Below are 25,079 nucleotides of genomic sequence, written 5' to 3'. Positions count from 1 at the left end.
AGGTACATTTTTACACAGCATTAAATTCATATTTGGAAGTCTCCCTGAGAATATTGTATGGGGGAACAAATATCATCGGATTATGAAATACTTGAGGAAAAGGCTGTTGATGACTATTGGCCATGAGTTAAAAGTGTTATCTGTATTATCACACAGGATACCCATCTGACTGGTGGACCTTGGAATTAGCAACATGGGCTGGTCAACATGCCTCTTTATGAACTTAGCTGAGTCATCTGATGGTTGACAGGATATAAAATTGGGTGGACTGCTGGTCTAACAATTGATCTAGCATTGCAGTTCTTATGTACTTAAAATGAACTAAATTGTCAGTCTGTGGAGCTGCTTTGGACTAGCAACAGAGCCAGAGTCCTTGTGAAAACAAGCAAGATAAAAATTGTGTGTTTAAGTTTAAGCAATGAAAAGTGCAAGATATTAACACAGCATTAAGTAAAGCAATTTCTACGCATTTCAGATATTAACCATATTTCTTGTTAAACTAGTACTTTCTGATGCTTTATCAATATTCTAAATGCATTTTCTTTGGAAAATTTAATAGCATCTTTTTTACAGTCCTTCTTTTCTAATACTAATTAATGTAACACTGGAGCAGTCCATCAAGCAATCTACCTAGCTTTGCCTCTGCACAACCTCCATTTTTTTAATGTAACTGATTTTATATATATGTATTTTTTAATGTTGTACATCGCACTGAGCCAGGCGCTAACCAGGATAGGGCGATTCATCAAATGTAATAAATAATAATAATAATTTACTTCAGTGTGGTCCTGGGAAAGCCTTATGGGAAGTCGTGGATGTTTCAGTTTGCCCTATCTGTAGTTTATCTATATTTACAGTTTATTTATATTTGTATGTTTGAACAATTTATACCTATTCACTCAATTAAATGATAGCAAGAAACACTGTTGCTTAAAATGTATGTCTTTTCATATTTGTCCAGCCTTTATGACTTAAGATTGGATTGGGTTTGCTTTGTCAGAGTCATTGTTTAGAGTCGCAGATCTCATATGCCAATTTAAATTAGCCATTGGCTAACATTTGGTTGTGCTGATACGTACCATCCACACCGGTTTCAGTTGTGAAAAGAACTCAGAGGAAGGCTGAAACACCTCCACACGCAGCATGGTTGTAATCAGAATCTGGCCTCTTCATACCTCCTGGTGCATGTGTGATCCACAGTATTCATGGCAGTCAGGAGGATTTTGCAATCATCAGAATGAGCCCTATGACACTGCTGACCCTCCTCATTACTGTCCTGAAAGCAGTAGTACAGTTTCTCTATACAAGTGAACTGGTCCTATTCTCTTCTTGGCATCAACTAATGGGATAGGCCGGGGAGCCCAGGGCATGCTGTGCTGAGTTACTGACCTGTTCATTCTGCCACTGCTGTATTGGGAAAGATTTCCCCTTGCCTTGTTTTTCCCTATCAGTGTTGCTTCTCTTTGCCTCCCTATGCCAAAATCAGCTGTCAGGAAGGAATCCAGTTGAGGGAAATTCAAGACCAGCCTAGGTCAAGCTTCTCCTTTCTTTCCTCTCCTCTGTATATTAATAATAATAGTTTACATGTACAGTTGAGCCTAAGAGAAAGCTGACTAGTAGTGGCATACCAGAGCCATCAAATAGATTGGTAATTGATTGCCTAATGTCCCACTGTATAGCGCTTTCCCTTTTTTGATCATACTGGAGTGTGACCAAGACACGCAAAACTTGTTTACATGATGAAGCATAAAGAAAATATACATGATGAAGCATAAAGAAAATATACTCAAAGGCAGGTAGAAATGCTTTGATCTAATTTGTTTCTGTGCTTGAATTGCAGTTGTTTGGGTTTTATTGAGTAAAATCTAAGTAAAGTTGTTCAGTCAAAATTTTCAAACTCTGTAGGATGTAACATCAGTTTGGTTGCTTTGAGAAGGTAAGATCTTCCTTTGTGAGGCTTCCAATAAAGCCTTCTCTTCCTTCTTTCGAGTTTGCCTTTTGGAGTTGACTTGGCATATTTTCCATTCAGGTTTGTTTCTTCACATTTGTCATGCCACCAACCACCTGAAAATAAGGTTAAGAGCTCCATGTAATTTTAGTTTGTTGCAATAACAATAAATGTGATCACATGAGAGAAGGCAAAAGTCCCTGAAGCCCATTTAGATGTGGCGGCTTTCATGTCTGTATTGAGATTTCTCTCAACAGCAGCTTCATACACTATGCTGCAGATTCCTTCTAAAGAACTTCAAGTTTCAAGGATGGCTTGTAAGGGGGAAAATGGAAGTCAGAAACACTGCTTCTTGCCTTCAGCAATGGAGGCCAAATCCCACAAATATAGCCTCTTTGCAGAACTGCTTCTCTGGATGTTTGCATGAATTTGGAGATCTTTACTTGAATGCTTTGTATGGAAGATTGCTGAACCTACTTACGAAACAGAACCTACTTACCTAAACAGCAATATAGTTGGTTGATCAGTGCAATATATTTGGTTGATCAGTGTGCCTATTACTTTAGCCAGCTGGTAACAAAACCACAATTGTCTGTACATAAATGCATGCAGTAGAGTTTTGATTGAAATACCTGTTTTCCAACTATTTATATTTCTTCGTAAATAAAGGAATTAATTCCTTTACGAGTTACAGCATGTGAGTATGCCAGTACATGATTAGTTCATTTCCAGTGCAATGTGATCGACTCTTAATAAATCTAGAAGATTAGAAGGCCATATAACCTTTCCTTTGAGTTTCAGTTTAACAGCAAATACAGCATAATAATACATGAGAAGAAAACAGATAGGAGAGCTCTGGGTTATGCTGAAATCTGAACATGTGGAGGTTCTTGCTGTATATCATTTTAAACATTTGCTTATTAGAACTGTGCAAAAGAACAGGTCATAAGTGTTTGTTTTCTGTGCTATTGATTAACTGAGACCATTAGCAAAATGCTTTGCTTAAAATAGTAATCTCTTTCTGTATCCTAAAGTTTGAGCAGGCAGTTCAGTAGAGAACTAGAAATGTACAATGTTCGGTTGGTGAGCGGGTATCCTTTCGCGCCAAGGAACCATCCCTGGGCAGGGGGAGAGGGGGGGTCTTGGTAGTTGGTGATTCGATCCTTAGGCAAGTAGACAGCTGGGTGGCGAAACCGCGTATTGACCGTATGGTGACTTGCCTGCCTGGTGCGAAGGTAGCGGACATTACGCGTGTAGTAGATAGGCTGATAGACAGTGCTGGGGAGGAGCCTGTGGTCATGGTGCATGTTGGCACCAACGATGTGGGGAAATGCAGTCGTGAGGTCCTGGAGGAGAAATTTAGGCTGCTAGGTGGGAGACTTAAGGCCAGGACCTCCAAGGTGGCCTTCTCGGAAGTACTACCTGTTCCACGTGCAGGGCAGGAGAGACAGGCGCAAATTAGAAGTCTCAATGTGTGGATGAGACGATGGTGTAAGGAGGAAGGGTTTAAATTTGTTAGGCACTGGGATGCTTTCTGGAACAAGCCGGAGCTGTACAAAAGAGACGGTCTCCACTTGTCTCCGGATGGAACCAGGCTGCTGGCGCTTAAAATCAAAAAGGTGGCAGAGCAGTTTTTAAACTAAATCTTGGGGGAAAGCCGACAGGAGATGGAATGTCTCTGGTTCGGGAGGACTCGTCTCAAAGAGATGAAGGGTTGGCTTCTATTTTTCTACCGAGTAACGGATCAGAGTTGTCCACTGTGATGGTGACAAACAGTATGGATTGTCTGCTAGAGTCTCGAGGCGGCAGGAGAGAGGTGGCGGGCCTAGCTTGCTTGGGAAATTATAAATGTTTGTATGCAAATGCTAGAAGTGTCCGAAGTAAAATTGGTGAATTGGAATGTTTAGTGTTGGGAGAAAACATAGACATTGTGGGAATTTCAGAAACTTGGTGGAATGAGGAGAATCAGTGGGACACGGTGATTCCTGGATATAAGTTATATCGGAAGGATAGGGAGGGAAGGGTTGGAGGTGGGGTGGCTCTGTATGTCAGAGAGGATATACGGTCCAGTAAGACTGAGGTCAGAGAATTAGATTCCCTTTTAGAAATGCTTTGGGTTGAAATAGAGGGCCCAAAAGGAAATTTAACTATGGGAGTTTGTTATCGCCCACCAAATCAAAAGAGAGAGGACGATTATAATATGATGGAGGGATTAAAGATAGCGGCTAAACGTAAAAACTGTGTCGTAATAGGTGATTTTAACTACCCGCAGATTGATTGGGTCAATATGTGTTCTGGTCGAGAGAAAGAGATTGAGTTTCTTGATGCTCTCAATGACTGTGCTATGGAGCAGATGGTCTCAGAACCTACCAGGGGTGGGGCGATCCTGGATCTGGTCCTAAGTAATGCCCAAGACTTGGTGAGAGACGTAAAAGTGATTGCGCCACTTGGGAACAGTGACCATAATGTTATTGATTTCACCATTTGTATAAATAGGGAGTTGCCCAAAAAGACCGCCACAACCACATTTAACTTTAAAAGGGGTAAATTCTCTGAGATGAGGAGGCATGTGAGGAGGAAACTGAAAGGAAAGGTAAATACGGTCAAAACCCTTGGGGAAGCTTGGAGACTATTTAAAACTATAATCCTAGAAGCTCAGATAAAATACATACCACAAGTTAGGAAAGGCACAAACAGGTATAAGAAGAGGCCAGCATGGTTAACAAACAAAGTAATGGAAGCTGTAAAAGGTAAGAAGGACTCCTTTAAGCGGTGGAAAACCAGTCCAAGTGAGATTAATAAAAGGGAACACAGGCAGTGGCAAATCAAATGCAAGACTGTGATCAGGCAGGCAAAAAGGGACTATGAGGAGCATATTGCAAAAAACATAAAGACCAACAATAAAAATTTCTTCAAATATATTAGAAGTAGGAAACCAGCCAGGGAAGCAGTGGGGCCCTTGGATGACCATGGGGTAAAAGGATTACTGAAGGAGGATGGGGAAATGGCTGAGAAGCTGAACGCATTTTTTGCCTCCGTCTTCACCGTGGAAGATGAGAAGTGTTTGCCCGCCCCAGAACCACTAATATTGGAAGGGGTGTTGAAAGACCTGAGTCAGATTGAGGTGACAAAAGAGGAGGTCCTACAACTGATAGACAAATTAAAAACTAATAAGTCACCGGGTCCGGATGGCATACATCCGAGAGTTCTGAAAGAACTCAAAGTTGAACTTGTGGATCTTCTAACAAAAATCTGTAATCTTTCATTGAAATCTGCCTCCGTTCCTGAGGACTGGAAGGTAGCAAATGTCACCCCCATCTTTAAAAAGGGTTCCAGAGGAGATCCGGGAAATTACAGGCCAGTCAGTCTGACTTCAATACCGGGAAAGTTGGTAGAAACCATTACCAAGGACAGAATGAGTAGGCACATTGATGAACACGGGTTATTGAGGAAGACTCAGCATGGGTTCTGCAAGGGAAGATCTTGCCTCACTAACCTGTTACATTTCTTTGAGGGGGTGAACAAACATGTGGACAAAGGAGACCCGATAGATGTTGTTTACCTTGACTTCCAGAAAGCTTTTGATAAAGTTCCTCATCAAAGGCTCCTTAGAAAGCTTGAGAGTCATGGAGTAAAAGGACAGGTCCTCTTGTGGATCAAAAACTGGCTGAGTAATAGGAAGCAGAGAGTGAGTATAAATGGGCAGTCTTCGCAGTGGAGGACGGTAAGCAGTGGGGTGCCGCAGGGCTCGGTACTGGGTCCCATCCTCTTTAACTTGTTCATAAATGATTTAGAGTTGGGAGTGAGCAGTGAAGTGGCCAAATTTGCGGATGACACTAAATTGTTCAGGGTGGTGAGAACCAGAGAGGATTGTGAGGAACTCCAAAGGGATCTGTTGAGGCTGGGTGAGTGGGCGTCAACGTGGCAGATGCGGTTCAATGTGGCCAAGTGCAAAGTAATGCACATTGGGGCCAAGAATCCCAGCTACAAATACAAGTTGATGGGGTGTGAACTGGCAGAGACAGACCAAGAGAGAGATCTTGGGGTCATGGTAGATAATTCACTGAAAATGTCAAGACAGTGTGCGTTTGCAATAAAAAAGGCCAACGCCATGCTGGGAATTATTAGGAAGGGAATTGAAAACAAATCAGCCAGTATCATAATGCCTCTGTATAAATCGATGGTGCGGTCTCATTTGGAGTACTGTGTGCAGTTCTGGTCGCCGCACCTCAAAAAGGATATTATAGCATTGGAGAAAGTTCAGAAAAGGGCAACTAAAATGATTAAAGGGCTGGAACACCTTCCCTATGAAGAAAGGTTGAAACGCTTAGGGCTCTTTAGCTTGGAGAAACGTCGACTGAGGGGTGACATGATAGAAGTTTACAAGATAATGCATGGGATGGAGAAAGTAGAGAAAGAAGTACTTTTCTCCCTTTCTCACAATACAAGAACTCGTGGGCATTCGATGAAATTGCTGAGCAGACAGGTTAAAACGGATAAAAGGAAGTACTTCTTCACCCAAAGGGTGATTAACATGTGGAATTCACTGCCACAGGAGGTGGTGGCGTCCACAAGCATAGCCACCTTCAAGAAGGGGTTAGATAAAAATATGGAGCAGAGGTCCATCAGTGGCTATTAGCCACAGTGTGTGTGTGTGTGTGTGTATATATATATATATATATATATATATATATATATATTTGGCCGCTGTGTGACACAGAATGTTGGACTGGATGGGCCATTGGCCTGATCTAACATGGCTTCTCTTATGTTCTTATGTTCTTACAAAGATTGATATCTTTCTGATTGTTTCATTTTCAGGGCAGTGAATTTGCTGACTTTTAAATACCTGGTTTTTATGACAAACTAACTGATACAATTAACTTAAATAAGTTACTGTTCTGATTATAAAAAGGTAAAACATCCATGTATTCAGAATATAGCTACCTGAATAATCCTCTGGACATTTGATGTTTCCTTCAGTGTTGTTCCCATGATCTATTGTAGAGAATTTCACTTCTTTCTGTTCAGGCAGAGCACTTGGAATGTTCCCAGTAATTTTTGCAAGACAGACAGCGTAATCTGTTTCTGGACCTCCCATTATTAATGAGTACTCAATATAACGTTTGTTAGCTTTCCAGTCTTCCAACTCAATGCGCAGGATGTAGTCAGCTTGGTGTACAATAGAGTAGATCTTATGTAGGCCTAACCAAAATTCTCCTGAAAATCCAAGATGCACAAACATAACAATTAGGATCGATTGATGTATAATCATCTACATGGATTTATTAATTCTATTAATTAGGAAGACCACTGGAGCCTTGGGAACCCTTGAACTTTGCAGATCATTTCTCCTGAAAATCTTTTTTGTTTATATCTTTTAGATTATGCACTAATGATCAATAAAACAGAAAATAAAACTAAATTTAAATTGAATGGAACTTTGGAGCTTATCACTGTCTGCAAGGGAGGATTCAAGGCATACTTAACAAAATCATGTGACTGAATCTCTTTGATAAGTGAAGCTAGTGGCATATATAAAATTTAATTGCATTGGAAATGGAGTGTCAGCCACAAGAAAGAAGTACACCCTTAATAGGTATTCTGGTAGTGTCATTTACTGTAGCACCTTTAAATTTAGCATTTTAAGTGGACTAAATGTAATGCAACTCTCTAGCATGTTTACTTGGAAGTAAGTTCTTCTGAGTTCAGTGAATCTACTTCTAAGTAATTGTGCATTGAATGGCATTCTTAAATAGTTATGTCTTATTGTGGTCTCTCTGTCTCTCTCTCCCTCTCCAAGTAGAATAGAATATGTTTGGAAAAAATAGGTAGAAAATATTGAGATGTTAACTAAGCCCAGATGCTGCATTTATGCTATAGATTGCCTAACAGGACAGAATTTCACTCTTGTATTACAATATGTTATTCTGAGCTCTGAGTTTACTCAGGTAGGAAAGTGTTACCAACTTTCTTGCAAAGTCAGATTATTTCCCAAAGACCTATTTTCTAATAACGTTTTATTAAATTGAATTATACTCTTAACTTATAGTTTTTATTCTAACATCATTTTGTCCTCCAAAGTTAGAAGGCAAATGAATTCATGTGGCAGGATGGACATTTGCATTGCATACACACTCTAGAAGAATGCCAATTATATGTTTATAACAATGTTATAATAACAAAGGTAATCATTAATAGATTTTAATTTTTTAGATGAGGGTAAATGGTGGGGTGAGGAAATCACAACATGGAAAACATCCTATAGGCTAGATGGCCAGTAGACAGTACCGAGGTAGATGGAACAAAGGTTTGTTTCAGTATAGGGCCACTTCATGTGCGTTCATGTGAAAATACTTCTGCCTGAGATCTTGAAGAGCTACTTGTAAGAGGAGATGTTATATGACTAGATGTAGTGTGCATATTTTCACAGGAGACAATTATTCTAAAAACTAGGAATAAGGACCATTGTTGAGAAAAATACAATGGGCTCTAGAAAGAGGCTCTGGGTGAGTGCTCCCCCTTGCTATCTTCGCACCCACCTAAGTGAAGGCATTCACTCCCTCCACATACACACACCTTAAGGGGAGCTGATCTTTGCCATCTGGAGAGCATTTGTAATTCTGAGTGATCTCCAGTCTTCACCTGGAGATTGGGAACAATGGTTCCCCAGGAGGGAATGGCTGGTTTGGAGGGTAGAGTCTATGCATTGCACTTGTCTGAGGTTCTACCCCTCATCAAACTCTCCAGGCTTCACCCCTCAAATTTCCATGAATTTCCCAACTTGGAGTTGGCAACTGCTGTCACAATGGCTGTCATGGGGGGGGGGGCTGCTGCTGAACAGGAGCAAGCAGTCAGGCCTTTTTAAGTTATGCCAGTCAGGTGGCATCAAGTCACCCAGAGGGTGCTGCCAGGCCTAGGGTAGCCAACCTCCTGGTGGAGCCTGAAGATCTCCTGGGATCACAACTGAACTCCAGACAAAAGGTCTCTCTCCATCTGGAGAAAATAACTGCTTTGGCGGTGGACTCTATGGCATTTTATTCAGCTGAGGGCTCTCCCTTTACTGCCTAGCAACGGCTCTGCTAGCAGCTTTCCCAGCAGCTCGATCTTTGTCTGTCTCAGGGCAAGGCTGAGGGGAGGAAGGAAGGAGAGAGTAATAGTAAAGAGGTGGTCACCATGGTCTCTGAGGAAATGCTTCGTGAGGCCGCAGTAGAGCAGCTGCCCTTTCTGAGCTGATTGATGGCAAGGGCACAGAGAAGTGTCAGAGATATGTCTATCTCTGAGGTAAGACTGTTTTGGTGGTTTGTTCAATGTTCCCAGGCCTGCAGTAGGCGGGGGACAGGGGGGTCAGCCAATGGGAATCCAGAGGTGGTGACTGATGGATGATGGGCCAATGGTTTATGAGCGCAGGCATCAACCAATGGGAGAGCTCCATTTGGCCAATATTACTATGGTTTTATTATTATAAAGGATATAGCAACAGGTTTTGAGATCCATCTAGCTGTTGAAAGTATGAATTTATAATTATTTATTTGCAATCACAGACATGAGAGCTAGTTGAACAACTTGTAGTTAATTGTTTCAGAATTAAAACTGCTATTCACAATTGCTGTTATATGTTGCCTGTTGCTCAGTCTGGTCACATGTTAGTGCCATTTTGATTCCTGCTTCACTGTAGCACATTTCTTTAAGTAGTTTGAAACAGATTTTTGGCAAAGTATGCTGGATAGAATGCACTTTGACTTGTGCCATGTCCAAAGTGAATGGTTAACTAATGCAAATAGGGGTGGATTCTCTTCACCTGTTTATCTGGTGACATGATTGGCTGGTAAAGTCTAGAACTAGGATTGGTACATATAAAAAAAGCAGTCTAGTTTAATAATCTCATACCGTTTTATAGTCTGCATGAAAGCAGAACGTTGCCTCACAGCAAACCACTTAATTTGCATATATATTGAAGGTTCTTGAGTATGAGCTCTTTTCAAGCAATACTAGTTTCCCCACAAATTTATATAGGGAAATACTGCCATCTCACCTGGTTGCATATCTAGACCAGGTCTCTCTAATAGCAAGTATAAGGCTTAAATGGATTTCTCTTTGCTATTATGGAAATGCCCTAGAAGTAATTTGCTTCTAAATTAGTCATAGGCTTTGTGTGGACCATATTGCTAGGATATGCTTATTAACAGGCTTCTCTTCTCATTGTGATGGGCAACTTTTGTAGTCGTAGAACATGGAAATAGGCATTGCAGCTTGAGTTGGGTAGCAGCCATGAGTAAGCAATATTGCTCAAGTGGGGTAGTAGCCATTATTACTGTTTTACCACTGCTAGAAAAAAGCTCTATCCTAAGGTCCTTGAGGCAGTCCTGTGCAGGCAAAAAGGACTTTAAAAAGTAAACATTTAGGGAGACTTTGAGAGGCTGCAGAACTTTAGCTTTCATTTTTAGCAGTTACGTTGATAAATAATATAGGAATCAACACTGAATGGTTTGACCATATAGACATTGGATTTAGAACCTGCATTGGTTATATTCCTATTAATTGTACAGAGGATGAGAAAAAGAGCAGTTCTGTTTTGATCAGTTTTTAATGTGTTCCCATGATTCATGCTGCTATGCTCCTATTCATTTCAAGGTTAGCTTGCACAGGTTTTAGGAAGGTGTATAGTCAGAAAACAGTCAGTTTAGTATTGAAGTCTAAATAATAATTACATCTTGATAATTTAAGAGTCAGTCATAAAAATTGTTAAGCTTATGTCCAGAAAACCAATGTTGGCTTAAAATTGATTAAATGTCCAGTGGCTGAAAGTGTCAGATTAGGTTCTGGAAGACTCAGGTTTAAATCCTCACTCTCCCATGGGAGCTAGCTGAGTGAACTTGCACTCAGCATGAGGCAGCATGAAGCGGCTGCCTGGAGAGGGAGAGGGCACCAGTTTCAGTGGTCCTACCAGCCCTCACTTCCTCAGCGAGGAAAATAGCAAGCTCGGCAGCTGCCACAGGGCTTTCAGCCTCAGCATGCACACATGCCACATGCTCACTGTTGCTCTGTCCCTCGCTTCTGATGGCAGAAGCCCCGCTGCGTCCACCGCCGAACTCACCCTCACCAAAGAAATGAGTGGTGGTGGTGGAGTGCCTGGCTTGGGGCGCCAGCCTTGCTTCAGCTCACTGGCACTGAAGGTGGGGCCCAAAATAAGGAAATTAATAAATACTGAGAGCATAAGATAGCTTTATGTGGATACATGAAATGTACATGCATTGGATATTTTAGCTCATCATGCTGTTCATATGCTGTATGTCACAGCTTCATGAAGGCCTAAATGCTTAGTGCAAAGTTTTGTGATGTAAAGATCATATAGATCAGACTTACAAACTGGTCATCTGAGGAGCAGTGTACCTGTGATTGTTTGTGTATGAAAAAGAGAGGCAGTTTGATGTAGTGATTAAGAGTGACAGACTTTAATGTGGAGTACTGGGTTCAATTCCCCACTGCTGCACATAAAGCCAGCTGAGTGACCTTAGGTTAGTCACAGCTCTTTCAGAGCTCTTTTAGCCACCCCCAAAATAAGTTTAGTTTGCCACAAATAAACTAGAACTTAAGACTGCCAGACAATCTTTGGATCTCCTGGCTATACTGCATACAATGCCATATAATAATTATTATTTGTGTGTGAAAAGCCATATGAAAATATTAGAGTCAATAAAAATCTTGGAGTTAGATAGCCTCTTCGGAGTGTACCAACTCAGAGCAGTTGGTTAGGGGTGAAAAAATTTGAAAGATAGCCCAAAACAGCAAATGTGACTCAATAATTAAACTCTCCAAGATACATTTAGCTTATTTGTGCGCATTAGTGTTTCCACAGGCTTCACTTGTATAGCATGTTGCTACGTAAAACCACTTTCAGTATTGGAACATTATGGAACAAAGCATTTACCATCAAGGTTGCCAAAACCATTGATATAACTCTCCCAGGTTTGGTTGAAATCTAGAGATCCATCAACTCTGTTTTGGATGACTGTCCATGAACTTTCTGAGGATAAAAAAAGAAAGATAAACTTTTAAATGCATCCTGTATAGCTATTTTTACCATTCACTTTGGATTTTGTGGCAGACATGTTGAATCCATTATACATGCAGTGGTGTAAGGAAGAAGAATGTATAGAATGTAGTTTGCATCGATGCTTGCATGTACATATTCCTATTCAGTATGTTCTGTTCATGCAATCTGAAATAAATGCACTCTGGTATGATCATTTTATTAAGGCATGGCAAACTTGTCTGACCCATCTGTAACAAATGTTATTTGTTTCTTTATTCCTTTATGCCCTGCTTTTCTTCCCAGTGGAGACCCTTTATTTTATCCTTGCAACAATCCTATGAAGTAGATTAGGTTGAGAGAGTCACCCAGGGAACTTCCATGGCAGAAGTGGGGATTTGAACCAAGGTCTCTCAGATACTGGTCCAACACTTTTAACCACTATAATACCACACTAGTTCAGATGGGTTTCTGTAGTGTAATCATCAGCTGATCTGTGTTAAAATGTCCATATGAATTATACTAACTTGAATAATACAGCTAGAGATGTCAACAAGATAACACAGGTGGGACATCAAGCATCATGTTTTTGCAACAAGACAGATAACACATCCTCCAGCCAGGGAGAGTTATGTCAGTGGTTTTTGCAACCTGATAGTAAATGCTTTGCTCCATAATATTCCCTGATACTGAAAGTGGTTTTTATGTAGCAGCATGCTATATGAGTGAAGCTTGTGCAAACACTAATGCACACAAATAAGTTAAATGTATCTTAGAGATAGATCCAGGTGGGCAGCCATGTTGGTCTGAAGAAATAAGAACAAAGTTGGAGTCCAGTAGCACCTTTAAGAACAACGAAGTTTTATTCAGTATGTAAGCTTTCGTATGCTAGAAGCTTACATTCTGAATAAAACTTTATTGGTCTTAAAGGTGCAACTGAACTCCGACTTTGTTATGTATGTAGGAGAGTTTAATTTTTGAGTCACATTTCCTGTTTTGGGCTGTCTTTCAGTTTTTTTCACCTGTGGGTTTTGGCTATATTTAAGAAGTTCATAGTTAATTTTTCTGGGTTGCTTTCTAAGATGCAAGTACCCAAAAGAGCCAGTCTGGTGTAGTGGTTAAGTGCATGGATTCTTATTTGGGAGGCTGGAATCATTCCCCACTCCTCCACTTGCAGCTGCTGGAATGGCCTTGGGTCAGCCATAGCTCTTGCAGAGTTGTCCTTGAAAGGGCAGCTTCTGTAAGAGCTCTCTCAGCCCCACCCACCACACAGGGTGTCTGTTGCAGAGGAAGAAAGTAAAGGCAATTGTAGGCCACTGTGAGACTCTGAAATTCAGAGTGAAGGGAGGGATATAAATCTTATATAATCTTCTTTTCCTCTGCTTTCCACCACTACTTGTATTTTTCAAAAAGTATTCTTTCCTCTATTTCTTTGTTCTGAAGATACATAGATTCTTGATGTACATGAAAATAATGTATTTCCTACACTAGCCAGAAGTGTATTGTCTTTGCTCAAAGATATACTATATGGTCATTATTTGTTGTTACTTATAAACCTTTGGTCATAAAATTCAAATAGTAAGAGAATTAGTTGTTGTATGGTGCCAGTGTGGGTGCTTTCACATGGTGAGTATTTGCACAGTGAAAATCCACTTGCAAAGTGTTTGTGTGAAGGCATTCTGTATCCCACAACTGGAGACTAGTCTTTTCTGTGGCATCTCCTTTCCTGGACTTAATAACATGCAATCAGTGTATCTAATTTTCGACATGGCCAAATCTCCAAATACTGAAATTGAGAGACTGGAGTCATGAACAAACAAGACAGATCTTTCTACTAACCTGAAAAAAACACTTAAGTTTGCAGAAAAAACTGAAGTTTAAAAAAAAAAACACTTTTGGGGGATTTAGAAGCAACACCTGTAGCTTTAGGAAGCAAATGTTCTTTCAGTGCCTGTTACTGGGTTTTATATGCAACTCTCAACAGTACTGGCAGTTTTAAAGCCTTAGTTTTTGTCAGTAAAAGACAGCGGAAAGGGCAAAGCCCTTTGTAAGGCTCAATAGTGCTGCCGAGGTTGGAGTTTCAGCCTAGGATCTGGGAGATCCAAGTTAAAATCCCCACTCTGCTGAAGAAGTTCACTTGGTGAACCTTACACCTCATGAGGATAAAATGGAGAAGAGGATAATGATGTGGGCTGCTTTGGGTCGCCATTATAGAGAAAGGTGGAATATAATGAAATAAATAATATAGCTGGAATTGGGGACAGATAAAAGGTAGGTTGGCTGGTGGATGGGAAAAAGAGAAGGAAACAGAGAATGGTGAGGATATGGAGATTGCCAGGAGGCTAGAAAGAGGAAGTATTCTGGGAGAGTTACAGGGGGAAATTAGGTGTCCCTTGCAAGCCCATTGCACAGTTGGGTCCAGTGGGCAGTACTCTGAAGCTGACTCATTGTTTTTTTGGGTAGGGGCTACCAGTGGTAGGAAAAGACTGGGGCAGTACGGTTGCCAATTCCAGGTTGGGAAATTTGGGGGCAGAGTTTGAGAAGAGGAAGAACTCAGTAGGATGTTATGCCATAAAGTTCACCCTTTGCAGCAGCCCTTTTCCCCAGGGGAAAAAATAACTATAGTCTGGAGATCAGTTGTAATACTGGGAGAACTCAAGGCCCCACATGGAAGTTGGCAACTATGGGGGCACATAATGGTAGGCAGGCTAGTGCATGGGGAGGAGAGAAGGCAGCAGAAAAAGTTGTTTTTTTCTGGGAAGGGAAAGAGGAAACCCCAGTGTGTGTGTGGTTCTGTTGCCCGAGGCAGAACCCCAATGTGTGTCCACCCCCCCCCCTGGGAGTAAATGTATTGTGCATGAATGAAGCATGTGTGTATGGCTTGATGATGTTATCCAGAAGTGATGTCATCATGCTGGGCACTCAGCGGTTCCCCTCCTCATTGCTCTCCGAGTTTGGAGGGCACTGGGAAGCGCCATTCTTTCTCGGCTCTGAGGGGTTGGGGAGCTCTTCCAACTCCTTAAAACTGAGAAAGAACAATCAGCACTTCCCCTCCTCAGCACTCTCTGTGTTCGAAAGGGAGGGGAAGCGTTGTTCTTTCTTGGCTCTGAGGGGTCGGGGGAGCGCCTCCAACCTTTTAAAGCTAAGAAAGAACACTCTGCACTTTTCTTCCCCAGTGCTCTCTGAGTTCACAGGGCGCTGGGGATGGGAGGTGATTTGGAGGCTCAGGGACAGCACGAGCGGGGAGGGGGCACGAGCCCCTGCTGGAAGCTAGCGCCCTAGGCTGTTGCCTAGTTCACCTACTCCCACATTCTGGCCCTGAAAAGAGGAAATAGTTGGGGAATGGAAATGAGTTACCCCACAAGTCCTTGCAGGTCCCCTGCTTGTAATATGTAATGTTAGACTTCTTTCATGTCTTGCATGTGATTTCCACAAATATAATCAACATTTGTATGTACATGTGATAGACTGCACTTTTAAAAGCTTAGAAATGCTGTACAAACAGCTGAAGGACTATGAAGGGCTATTTCTTCACAGAAACAGAAAGCCTTGAGTGACAGGCTGCTCTGGGCAATCTGATTGGTTAGCATCTGCTGAGCAGAGACTTAGAGCTGCATGCTGAGGAGACTCAGTCAAATTTCTGCCATGACTGAGTTGTCTGATTTCAGCCTTAGCTGAAAGCAGTTTTACACAGACAGAGAACTGGTGGAAAGTTGACAAGAAAGTTTCTTTCCATTTCTTCTCCTTTCTTTCCATTTCTTCCTCTTTCTTTATTTCTCTTTCTTTCAATTTTTCCTCCCCCTTTTCCCCTTTCTTTCCATTTCTCCCCCATTTCTTTATTTCCATTTCCATTTCTTCCCCCCTTTCTTTATTTCCCTTTCTTTCCCCCATTTCTTTATTACCCTTTCGTCCCCCATGTCTTTATTTTCCTTTATTCCCTCTTATGTCTTTATTTCCCTTTATTCCCCATTCTTCCTTCCATTTCATTTTCCTTTCTTCCCCTTTCTTCCTTCCATTTCTTTATTTCCGTTTATATCCCTTTCCTCCCCCATTCTTTTATTTTTCCTTTATTACCCTTTCTTTCCTTCATTTAATTTTCCTTCCTTCCTTCCTTCCTTCCTTCCTTCCTTCCTTCCTTCCTTCCTTCCTTCCTTCCTTCCTCCCTCCCTCCCTCCCTCCCTCCCTCCCCCGTCTCTCTGTGAAGCCTGAGTGATGGGCATTATGAAGGACTGCTGTGCTGGGGTATGTAGGTGCCTTTAAAGGTCTGCTGGGAGCAGCTGCAGTTTCTGCATGAAGGGAAGGAGATAGAGGTGGGGGTGGGAGCCAGCTACCACCAATTTCCACTTAATTATCCCAGATGGTGTGGCCTAGTATGCTAATGAGTGTGTGACCTAATATGCTAATATTAGGGGATGTGGTCTAATATGCTAATGAGTTCCTTACACAGGGCTTTTTCTTTTCTTTTGTTGTGATAGTACTCACCAGCACTGAATACCAGCATGTTTTTTCAGGGCTGTCCCAAGGGGGAATTGGTGGAAATCGGTGCAACCTTATATATGAGTAGTAGCATATACACCTTCCCCTTTTTAAACAACTCCCCCCCCCCCTCCCAACACAAGGCTTACCAGTTTTCATTTCACAATATACGTTAAATGCCTTGGATCTGTTTGGTTTAATAGAATAAATGCCATTGGATTGTTCACCTCTGTTGTAAATCCAAGTGCAGTCTGTAGCATTGCCTAAAATTTGTAAGAGTTTAAAATGTACAGTTATTACCAGAGGTAGAAATTTAAGAAGACTCAGTGTAACGTTACATGCTTATCCAAGTAACTGAGGACAGTTGTTGCAAGGTATCTGATCCTTTTAATGTGAGAGTTAAAGCTGGGCTGTTCCAGGTAAGTTGATTTCACAAGCTTTTCAAGGCAATCCTATGCAAGGCAATCCTACTCCTGTCTAATCACATTGATTTCAGTAGACTTAGATAGGAGTAACTCTACAAAAGACTGTAATACTAGGGTCTTGTTCACACAGCGTATTGAGTCCATGTTAAACTGACCTGGTTCTGTTCCGAATATCTTTGTTCCAGATATTATTGATCAGACTGCCATACTGCAATTCAAATCACTCCATGGTGAAACCATCTTCTACTGTCCACACAACGGCACCATGCATTTTTTTTTTGTTTTCCCTACTGTTTTGCACATAAGTGCATAATGCACAAAAGCACATGTGTGCATGCTCATAGGTCAGAAAACGTGGTTATGCGCATATCACTAAGTGGTAAAAAAAAATGGCGACTGTAAACCGGATGTCTGAGGCTCCTTTTGCTCTGGGCAGCCTTCAGACATCCAGAAGTTGATCAAGAACTATCCAGACAGAGAAAACTATGAGGTGAAACTGGACAACTCAAAAAACACTGCAAAGGAGCAGGTAACAAATAATCCAGTTTAGAGAAGGAGGGGAGGGGGCTACAACGATTGACTACTGGGAGGCAGATGTTGCTGTCTGATCAGCCACTTTTAATCCGGTAGAACAGACCCTAGATGTAACAATGTTAAAATGATTTTGGTGTTGTGGAAGAGTTTTAAAAGTAGCTCTGAAGTGATACCATGTAAATCAATATCACTGTTTTTTAAAGAATTGATTTAAAATATTTATTTATTTTATTACATTTGTACCCTGCCTTCCCCTAACTCTCATACGTAATGGAATATTAGCTTTAACTTGAATTGATGTAATGTTATTAACAATTCCAAATTTAACTCAACATCCAGTACTCAAGAGCCCCTTTTGTATTTTGCAAGAAGTTGACTTAATTTGTTAATGTAGCTATTTTAAGCACTCCCCATATACTGGAGAGACCCCATTTATACAAATATCTGTCCCGTCTTTTAACTAATGTAGCAATTAGCAGTTTGATTTTGCCTGCAAATCTTTTATATTTTTTTATCCTGGGTATTTTACAAGGATCTCAGGGCAAGGATCTCTTTCTCTTTTCTTTATGTATTTCAAAATCAGCTTTGCAGTCTATTCACAGATGATGGTATGTAGAAGGCTATATTTCTTTCCTCATTGTATTTTCCTGTCTTGTCAAACAGAATTACACATAAAACAGCCTATCATCAGAACTGTATGCACTTACCTTTATAATCCTGAGCTTTAGCTGTTATGTTAGCGTGGGTATTCTTTGCTTCATCTGTGTTTAGAGGAAATGAAATCTGTATGTCATCTTGAAAGCCTGTATTGTTTAGCTGGAAAGATGGATAATGAATATTGTCTATTTATTACTAAAGTATATTGTTCATGTGTAAACACACTGAGAGTAGAGATCCTTTGCAGGCAATTATTGAGGCAATGGGCAGTTGACCCTCCTTCCTCCAACCAGAGCTCAAAATCAGCTTGTGTTATGGGAAGGTAACATATCTGCTCTTCTTTAGTGGCAGAAGATAGTGTGCATGCACTAGGCTGACTGAAAATGAGCAAGTTGTTTAGGTTGGCTGAGGAAAGCGTGCACAGATATGTTTCATTGATTTCCGTAGGTGATACCAGTGACTGCATGAGGAGAAGGTAGAGGAAAAGATCCAGGAAAAATTTTTGATGGGCCCTGGAATAAGATGGGCTCACAAAAGGCAGGGTGTGGTCAGTCTCAGACTTATTGTAATTTGAGTACTGAATGTTTATACATCAGGACTGGATCTTTTATGAGTAAAAAACCCCTTCCAGATGACCGTCCGTCAGTTAATCAAGAGACTAAGGTTGTTTCCACACATTAGTCGAGGCATATCTAAGTTGTCAAGTACAGTGCAATCCTAAACAAAGTTATACCTTTCTAAGACCATTGACTTGAATTGACTTAGAAGGGTAACTCTGCTTAGAATTTCTGTGGTAGCTAGCCAACCTTTACTTTCTGTCCAATAAACCTGTATGATTTGTTGCTTTCACATTTTGTATGTTTAAGTGTATGCTTTAAATACTCTAGATTTATTTATATAAATAAGTAAAATAAAATTTAATGTTTATAGAAGATTGAAAAGACAAAACCGTTTCAGCAGCTTTAAAGCTGAAACACAACAATTTCTGGATGTGAAAGCTTAATTTTTTCATGACAAAAATTAGAAGCTGTAGTGAAGATGTTTGAATTGTTCACAGATTATTACATGATGGAAGTACTATACGATTCGTAATATTTCTGTATCTTCAGAGAAGGTTGTTTTATTTTATTACCTTCCTTTTCTGTACTGAAGTTTCCATTCCTACCATACTTTAATAGTTTGTTCTTCTCTGTGCTGTTTGTTTCTCCTGTTTCTTTATCCTTCCTCTGTTGCAGTTTGTGATCTTCTCTCCAAAATTAGCTGATTCTATTAAAGCAATACCTAGAATATAGAGGGTCATTCAAATAAGCAAGAACTATACCTTCTCTTCCAGTGCTTGTATTTGCTTTTGTTGTTTGTCAAGTTGGACATGTTGGGCTTGAAGAACTTCAAGAAGGTTGTTGTCCTGATTCTGCCCAAAGTTCTGAATGGAAAACATAAGTAATTTCACCATAGACTATTGCCTCACGATTTAAAATAGCGCTGCAGACTTTTCCTTAACTTCAGCTAATTTTTACAGTCAAAACACATAACTTGAGGGAAGGGCTTATGATATATTTGGCTTATCCTCTGTCCAAAGTAAGTGATGGATCAAGAATTGGAACAGAAGGAAAGCTACTAACTGCTGAATAGGATGGGTGTAAAAGGCTTATATCTTGTGAAACATAACCTGAGCACTATACATTTCTAGATTGCCTAGATTCTAGAGCAGGGGTGTCAAAGGGGAGGGATGGTGGCTCAGTGGTAGAGCATCTGCTTGATAAGCAGAAGGTCCCAGGTTCAATCCCTGGCATCTCCACTAAAAAAGGGTCCAGGCAAATAGGTGTGAAAAACCTCAGCTTGAGACCCTGGAGAGCCACTGCCAGTCTGAGTAGACAATACTGACTTTGATGGACCAAGGGTCTGATTCAGTGTAAGGCAGCTTCATATGTTCATATGTTCAATGTGTGGCCTGTGGGCCAGATCAGGCCCCTGGAGGGCTCCTATTGGGCCTGCAAGCAACTCACTGTTGTCTGCTTCCTTCTCCCACTCTTGCTTCCCTCTTGCTTTGCCAGGCTTGCTCATTCACACAGGACCTACAGAGCAAAACCTCTATATTCTCCATTGGCTGATCAGCACACGAAGCACCTTATGTACAAAAGCTCGCAATGCCAAGCCATTTCATGTTTTCCTCTGGGTCTTAGGCTCAAAGCATTGGCCATGAGATTTCTGTAATGAATGCCAATAAATCAAAAGTAGGTTTACAACTTACAAATACACACCTGAACAACACCTGAACAAAATACTCGATTGCTACAGCACAAGACGTTGTCTCCAAATTCTGATGCAGTAATTCAGAGCAAGAGGTGTTAGTTTTCAGAGACTGTTAATTAAATAAAATATTGCAAGAATGCTAATCTTTTAAGCATGTTCTATTTTAAGGGGTTTTTTTTAAAAAAAAAATGTGTTTGTCTCTGTCCTTTAAAAAGTTTATATCTCTGATTCCTGGCATTACATTTTATGACACACCTGTTCTCTGGCCTTCATAACAAAATAGTTTGACACCCCTGTTCTAAGTACCATTGGTGCTCCTTGCAGAGCCAACCAGGAATCCCTGTATTCATTAATTTTCATGATTAGGAAAGGTCAACAATGTGGCAAAACCACTCTGGCTGCATCACAGCTGATTGGCATGGGCGGCAACCCTTGATATGTTGACTCTGTTCTATGCTTGACCATTTTGTTATAAGTCATTTTCTAATAATATGTTAAATATATGCATGCAGAAAAATATCTTAATTATATACCCAGAAACTTAATTTCATGTCTGGGACCACTGCTTCTCAGTATGCCCCAGAAGAGCATTACATTCTAGTAATAAGAACCTTTCAGTGGTTCTCAGCCTGTGAGGTCTGGCTGTCCTCAACTAGGGCCATGTCCTTTTTGGCCCTGGTCCCTGCCTGGTGGAGCACTCTGCCTGAGATCATTGTGCCCTATGGGAGTTGCTACCTTTCCATAAGACTTGCAATGCAGAGATATTCCGCCTGGCCATTAACAGATATTTTCCAACACAGCATATCTAACAGACCCATATAGGTCTGTTAGATATGCTGTGTTGGCAAATATTTGTTAATTGCTAGACTTTATTAAATAAATAAATTTATTGACAGGTATAAAAGAAAGGTATTTCTCCAGATTTGGGGAAAACCCTTGGTTTGCAGAAACATTGTTTTTAAAAAGGGGGAAATATGAAATGAATTGAAAATAAAAGAAAGTGACTTTGGGTGTGAATTGAGAGAGAATTAGGGTGGAGAAATGACAGGAGATACAAGGAGGTGAAACAGCAGGTGAGTGAGTGGCTATAGGAAGAAAAGTCTAAAAGAGAGACTGGATAAGGGGAAGAGGAGGAAGAAATATCTAGAGGGTGGGTGATCAGGAGGAGGAAAATGTATGGTAGGAGGAGGAAGCAGAAACAAAGGAAGGGCAGGGAATCAGATGGAGTAAGAGGGAGAGCAGTAGAAACTAGTCGGGAAGGAAATTAGATTTTCACTACACTGCATGTCCTCTCTAGTTCATCTCCTTTGTATTATATCACAAAATGTTAAGTACACCAATAGGAAGGAGATTATCTACTCATTTTATCTTGCCTTTCCTCTAAGAGTTCAGAGTAGTCTACATGATTTTTCCATTCCTCATTTTATCCTCAATCTGAGGTAGGCTAGACTGAGAACGTGGGAAGTGCCAAACGTTACCCAGTGAACTTTATTACAGAGGAGGGAATATGAACCTAGGTCCAGCACTGTAGCTACTACACCAAACTAGTTCTTATTCTTTATGATATAATCTACCCTATTAATTTGTCCTTGCCTGAGCAGATATTTTAGATCACATTCTTTTAATAACTATTAGTTTTTCTGTCTTGCTGCATAAATGCAGAGAAGGGGCACTATGAACATATGTGTAGGAAAATAAATTGTAATTTTCCTGTCACCTAAAATTTCACAGACTAGCAGCACCATCTTAAACAATTACACTCTTCTAAATCCAAAACTGTGCTTGGAATTGCACTCTATGTGCAATCATACAACAAAGGGGAGGGCATTTCCCAGCTGAGGTAACCATCTCAGGCCATCTTTTTGGTTGCCACCCAGTTAAGAAGGTGGAAACACATAAAGGAAATTTTCTGATGGTTATGTCAGTTGATAGGTATATTTGCATGCTGGATTGGGTAATCATATGGTAGTGGGTGAACTAAATGAAATTATGTGCTTCCTTGGGGTTAGTTTTTGGGAAAACAAAGCATGAAAACAGTTTTCTTGCCAGTTTTCTCATGAGGATTAGTTTTACTTAACCCTAATGATGCTGCACTTTTTCATAGTTCTTTTTTCTATACCTGTTATTTTTTCTTTTTTCTATAGCTGTTCATTTGTTAAAATCAAACTGTCAGTACAGGAAAGTCGCTTTATACCAACTGAAGTAATTTTACTTAAATCCATAATGGATGCTTTATAAACTAATTTACAATGAAGAAACAACTACTTTGTTTCCTACATTAAAATATTTTTATTGTGCAGAACTTATGGTGCTAGTAAATTTTTATGCAATCAGCGACAGCTTTGGATTGTATCAGAAGCAAAATAACATTTTAGTCTGCTGCACTGATTCCACTACAGCTCTTTCAGATTTACTTACTTTAAGTGATACAGTTTCTTCGTATTCTTGAATTTTAGGCTGGGTGTGAAACAGTTTAGTGAGTTTTTCTTCCAGCCCCCCTACTTTATCTTGAAGCTGGATCTTCTCTTGTGAAAGGACTTTGATCTTAGCACTCAGCTTTAGAGATAAATTCTTTATTTCTTCATTGTTGGCTTGCAGTCTGGAAGTCGTTTTTCTGAGTTGCTTCTCTTCTTCCTTAATTTCTTGTGTTTGTTGCAAGAGTTCATAAAAGGACTGGTCAAAAATGTTCAGCTTGTGAAAAATGTTATCCATTTGCCCCTTGGTCTTGACAGCGAAGTCTTTAAGCCCACGCCCAAGCTGAAGTAGTCCATTGGCTAATAACCGCACATCATCTAACATTGCGAACCTCAGTTTTGTCTCAGGAGGATTTTGTTCAAAGGAAGAGTAGTTTCCATCTATTGTAACTAAAATAACTGGAGAAACTGTGAAAAGTAATACTGCAACTATTTTCATTTTCTTTCTGCTGAAAAATATTTTAATAGTCTTCAAAGCAGGATTTTTTCTCAGCCATTAGCCTTCTTCTGTGATGGTTGTTTCAGGCCTTGGTATGCATGTGTGTATTATATATATATATATATATATATATATATATATATATATATATATATATATATATATATATTTCTGCTCTTTTCTCAAAAGTCATTGCAGTAGTTGATCATTAAACTAGTCATGCACAGTTGAATGAATGTAACCTGTGTCCCCTTCAGGAATTTTATCTATCAGGAGAGAAGAACTATTCTGACTAGATAGTGAATGTTACTTTGAATTAAATAGTTCATGAATAGTCCAGTCTTCTAGATATAATATTATTTTAAAACTCTGATTGGCAGTACATATAAAAATTATTTTAGCAGATATCATTTACAAGTTTGAAATGAAAATTCAAATCTAGAACTTTCACTGTATAGCAGTACTGTAACTCTAGGATCAGGAGCAAACTTTATCAAATATTAAAGTTCTAAAATTTTAGCAACCCAAGGATCACCATTTTATCATCATACTCACTGATATCTATTGCAGAACCACCATCAACTGCAAGGCTTCATGAGCCTATGAAATCCAGTTTAAGAAATGCCATTTAAAAGCATTCTTCAGTATCCCTCTACACAACAAATGTCATTTCATTTCACAGAAATTGCCCTGCTGAATCAAACCCAGGGTCTGTCTGGCCCATCGTTTGTTTTCCAACTGTAAAGTACTGGTGTTGGTGCAGTAAGAGACCAGAGTCGGAGAGTGATTTCAGCAAGCTTTACTTCAGGAACACACACACAGACTGAACTCTATTCAAACTTCCCGCTCTTTTATACAATTCTTGCCCCCTTCTGATTGGTCCTTAACTATCTACATGGATTGGCTATTTACAGGGCCCTAAGGGCCTATCAGGGTACAGTATGAGCCTAGATGTTGATTGGCTACTTATGTTTCAATCCTTCCCCTGATTGGGCACGCTTAGGCCTTCTCTGGAACCCTGGTGTGGAGTACAAGCTTTGGCTTGTTCAGCTTCCCTCCAAAAGTAACAGTTCCCTCCAAAAGTAACAGTTCTCCCATTTAAGCCTAGGACACAACACCAACAATGTTCAGTCATGGTTCATGGAAGCCCCTGAGAAGGAAACGTTCTTCCAGTTCTTTCAGTGAAAACATCCAGAAAATTTACTTTTGGATCCACCCACAACAGAGCCAGAACAGACTGGTACTTATCCCTGGAATCTTATTTTCAATGCTGTTGGCTTGTTCAATACAAGTGAAGTATCAATAAAGAACACAGTGTTCCTGAGTGCGAGTGATGTATCTTTTCCTCGTAATTAAGCCAGCCACATACAACTGGGTTTACAGTGGAAGACAACATCTACTAACAGATCTTGGACATTTTAGAGCTCTCAAGAGTGGAAGAAGAGAGTGAGGATGTAGGTGATGGGAAGACATAGCCATTGGACAACACTGGTAATGCAAATGCAGGATCAGTACTGTTCCCACTATTCAGAGCTCATGAGCAGGCTGTTCTCCCTTTTCTTCAAGGAAGTTGCTTGCACCACAACACAGTCATCTCTTCTTGTGCACTGCAAGCACAGGCATCTATGCAGACATGGAGGCGGTGGCTTGCTCCTTAAGTTGCCTGACATCTACCAGATCAGTCAGTCTAATGTGTGCTAGACAGGGAAAGAACATGCCTCCCAACTTCTGGCTGAAGGAGGTAGCAGCATCTCTCTCCAGCTCTTTCTTTTCTGACATGGAACTGCTGCTACTGCTGAAACGAACAGGCAAGTGAACAGGCAGAGGTCCATTTGCTACA

General features: G+C 40.4%; 2 protein-coding genes and 1 non-coding gene across 10 annotated transcripts in view; 2 read left to right on the top strand and 1 right to left on the bottom strand.

The window, feature by feature from the left end:
* DOCK7 (dedicator of cytokinesis 7) overlaps positions 1-25,079 on the top strand; it is a 256,466-nt gene that overhangs the window by 104,855 nt on the left and 126,532 nt on the right. The gene's annotated exons all lie outside the window — the stretch shown is intronic.
* Positions 1,807-23,361, bottom strand: ANGPTL3 (angiopoietin like 3). The gene is made up of 7 exons (XM_060231921.1): positions 22,745-23,361; positions 19,395-19,496; positions 18,124-18,232; positions 16,607-16,720; positions 11,880-11,975; positions 6,896-7,168; positions 1,807-2,064 (listed from the first exon to the last, which is right to left on the bottom strand). Exons 1-7 carry the CDS (start codon positions 23,237-23,239, stop codon positions 1,880-1,882), a joined length of 1,374 nt encoding a protein of 457 aa, XP_060087904.1. The 5' UTR covers positions 23,240-23,361; the 3' UTR covers positions 1,807-1,879.
* Positions 19,797-19,871, top strand: TRNAI-GAU (transfer RNA isoleucine (anticodon GAU)). Its single transcript has one exon. It is a non-coding gene; the product is annotated as a tRNA-Ile (tRNA).

The sequence above is a fragment of the Heteronotia binoei genome, chromosome 2 (genome assembly GCF_032191835.1).
Source record: "Heteronotia binoei isolate CCM8104 ecotype False Entrance Well chromosome 2, APGP_CSIRO_Hbin_v1, whole genome shotgun sequence".
Taxonomy (NCBI): Eukaryota; Metazoa; Chordata; class Lepidosauria; order Squamata; family Gekkonidae; genus Heteronotia; species Heteronotia binoei.
This window is presented reverse-complemented; position numbering and strand designations above follow the sequence as displayed.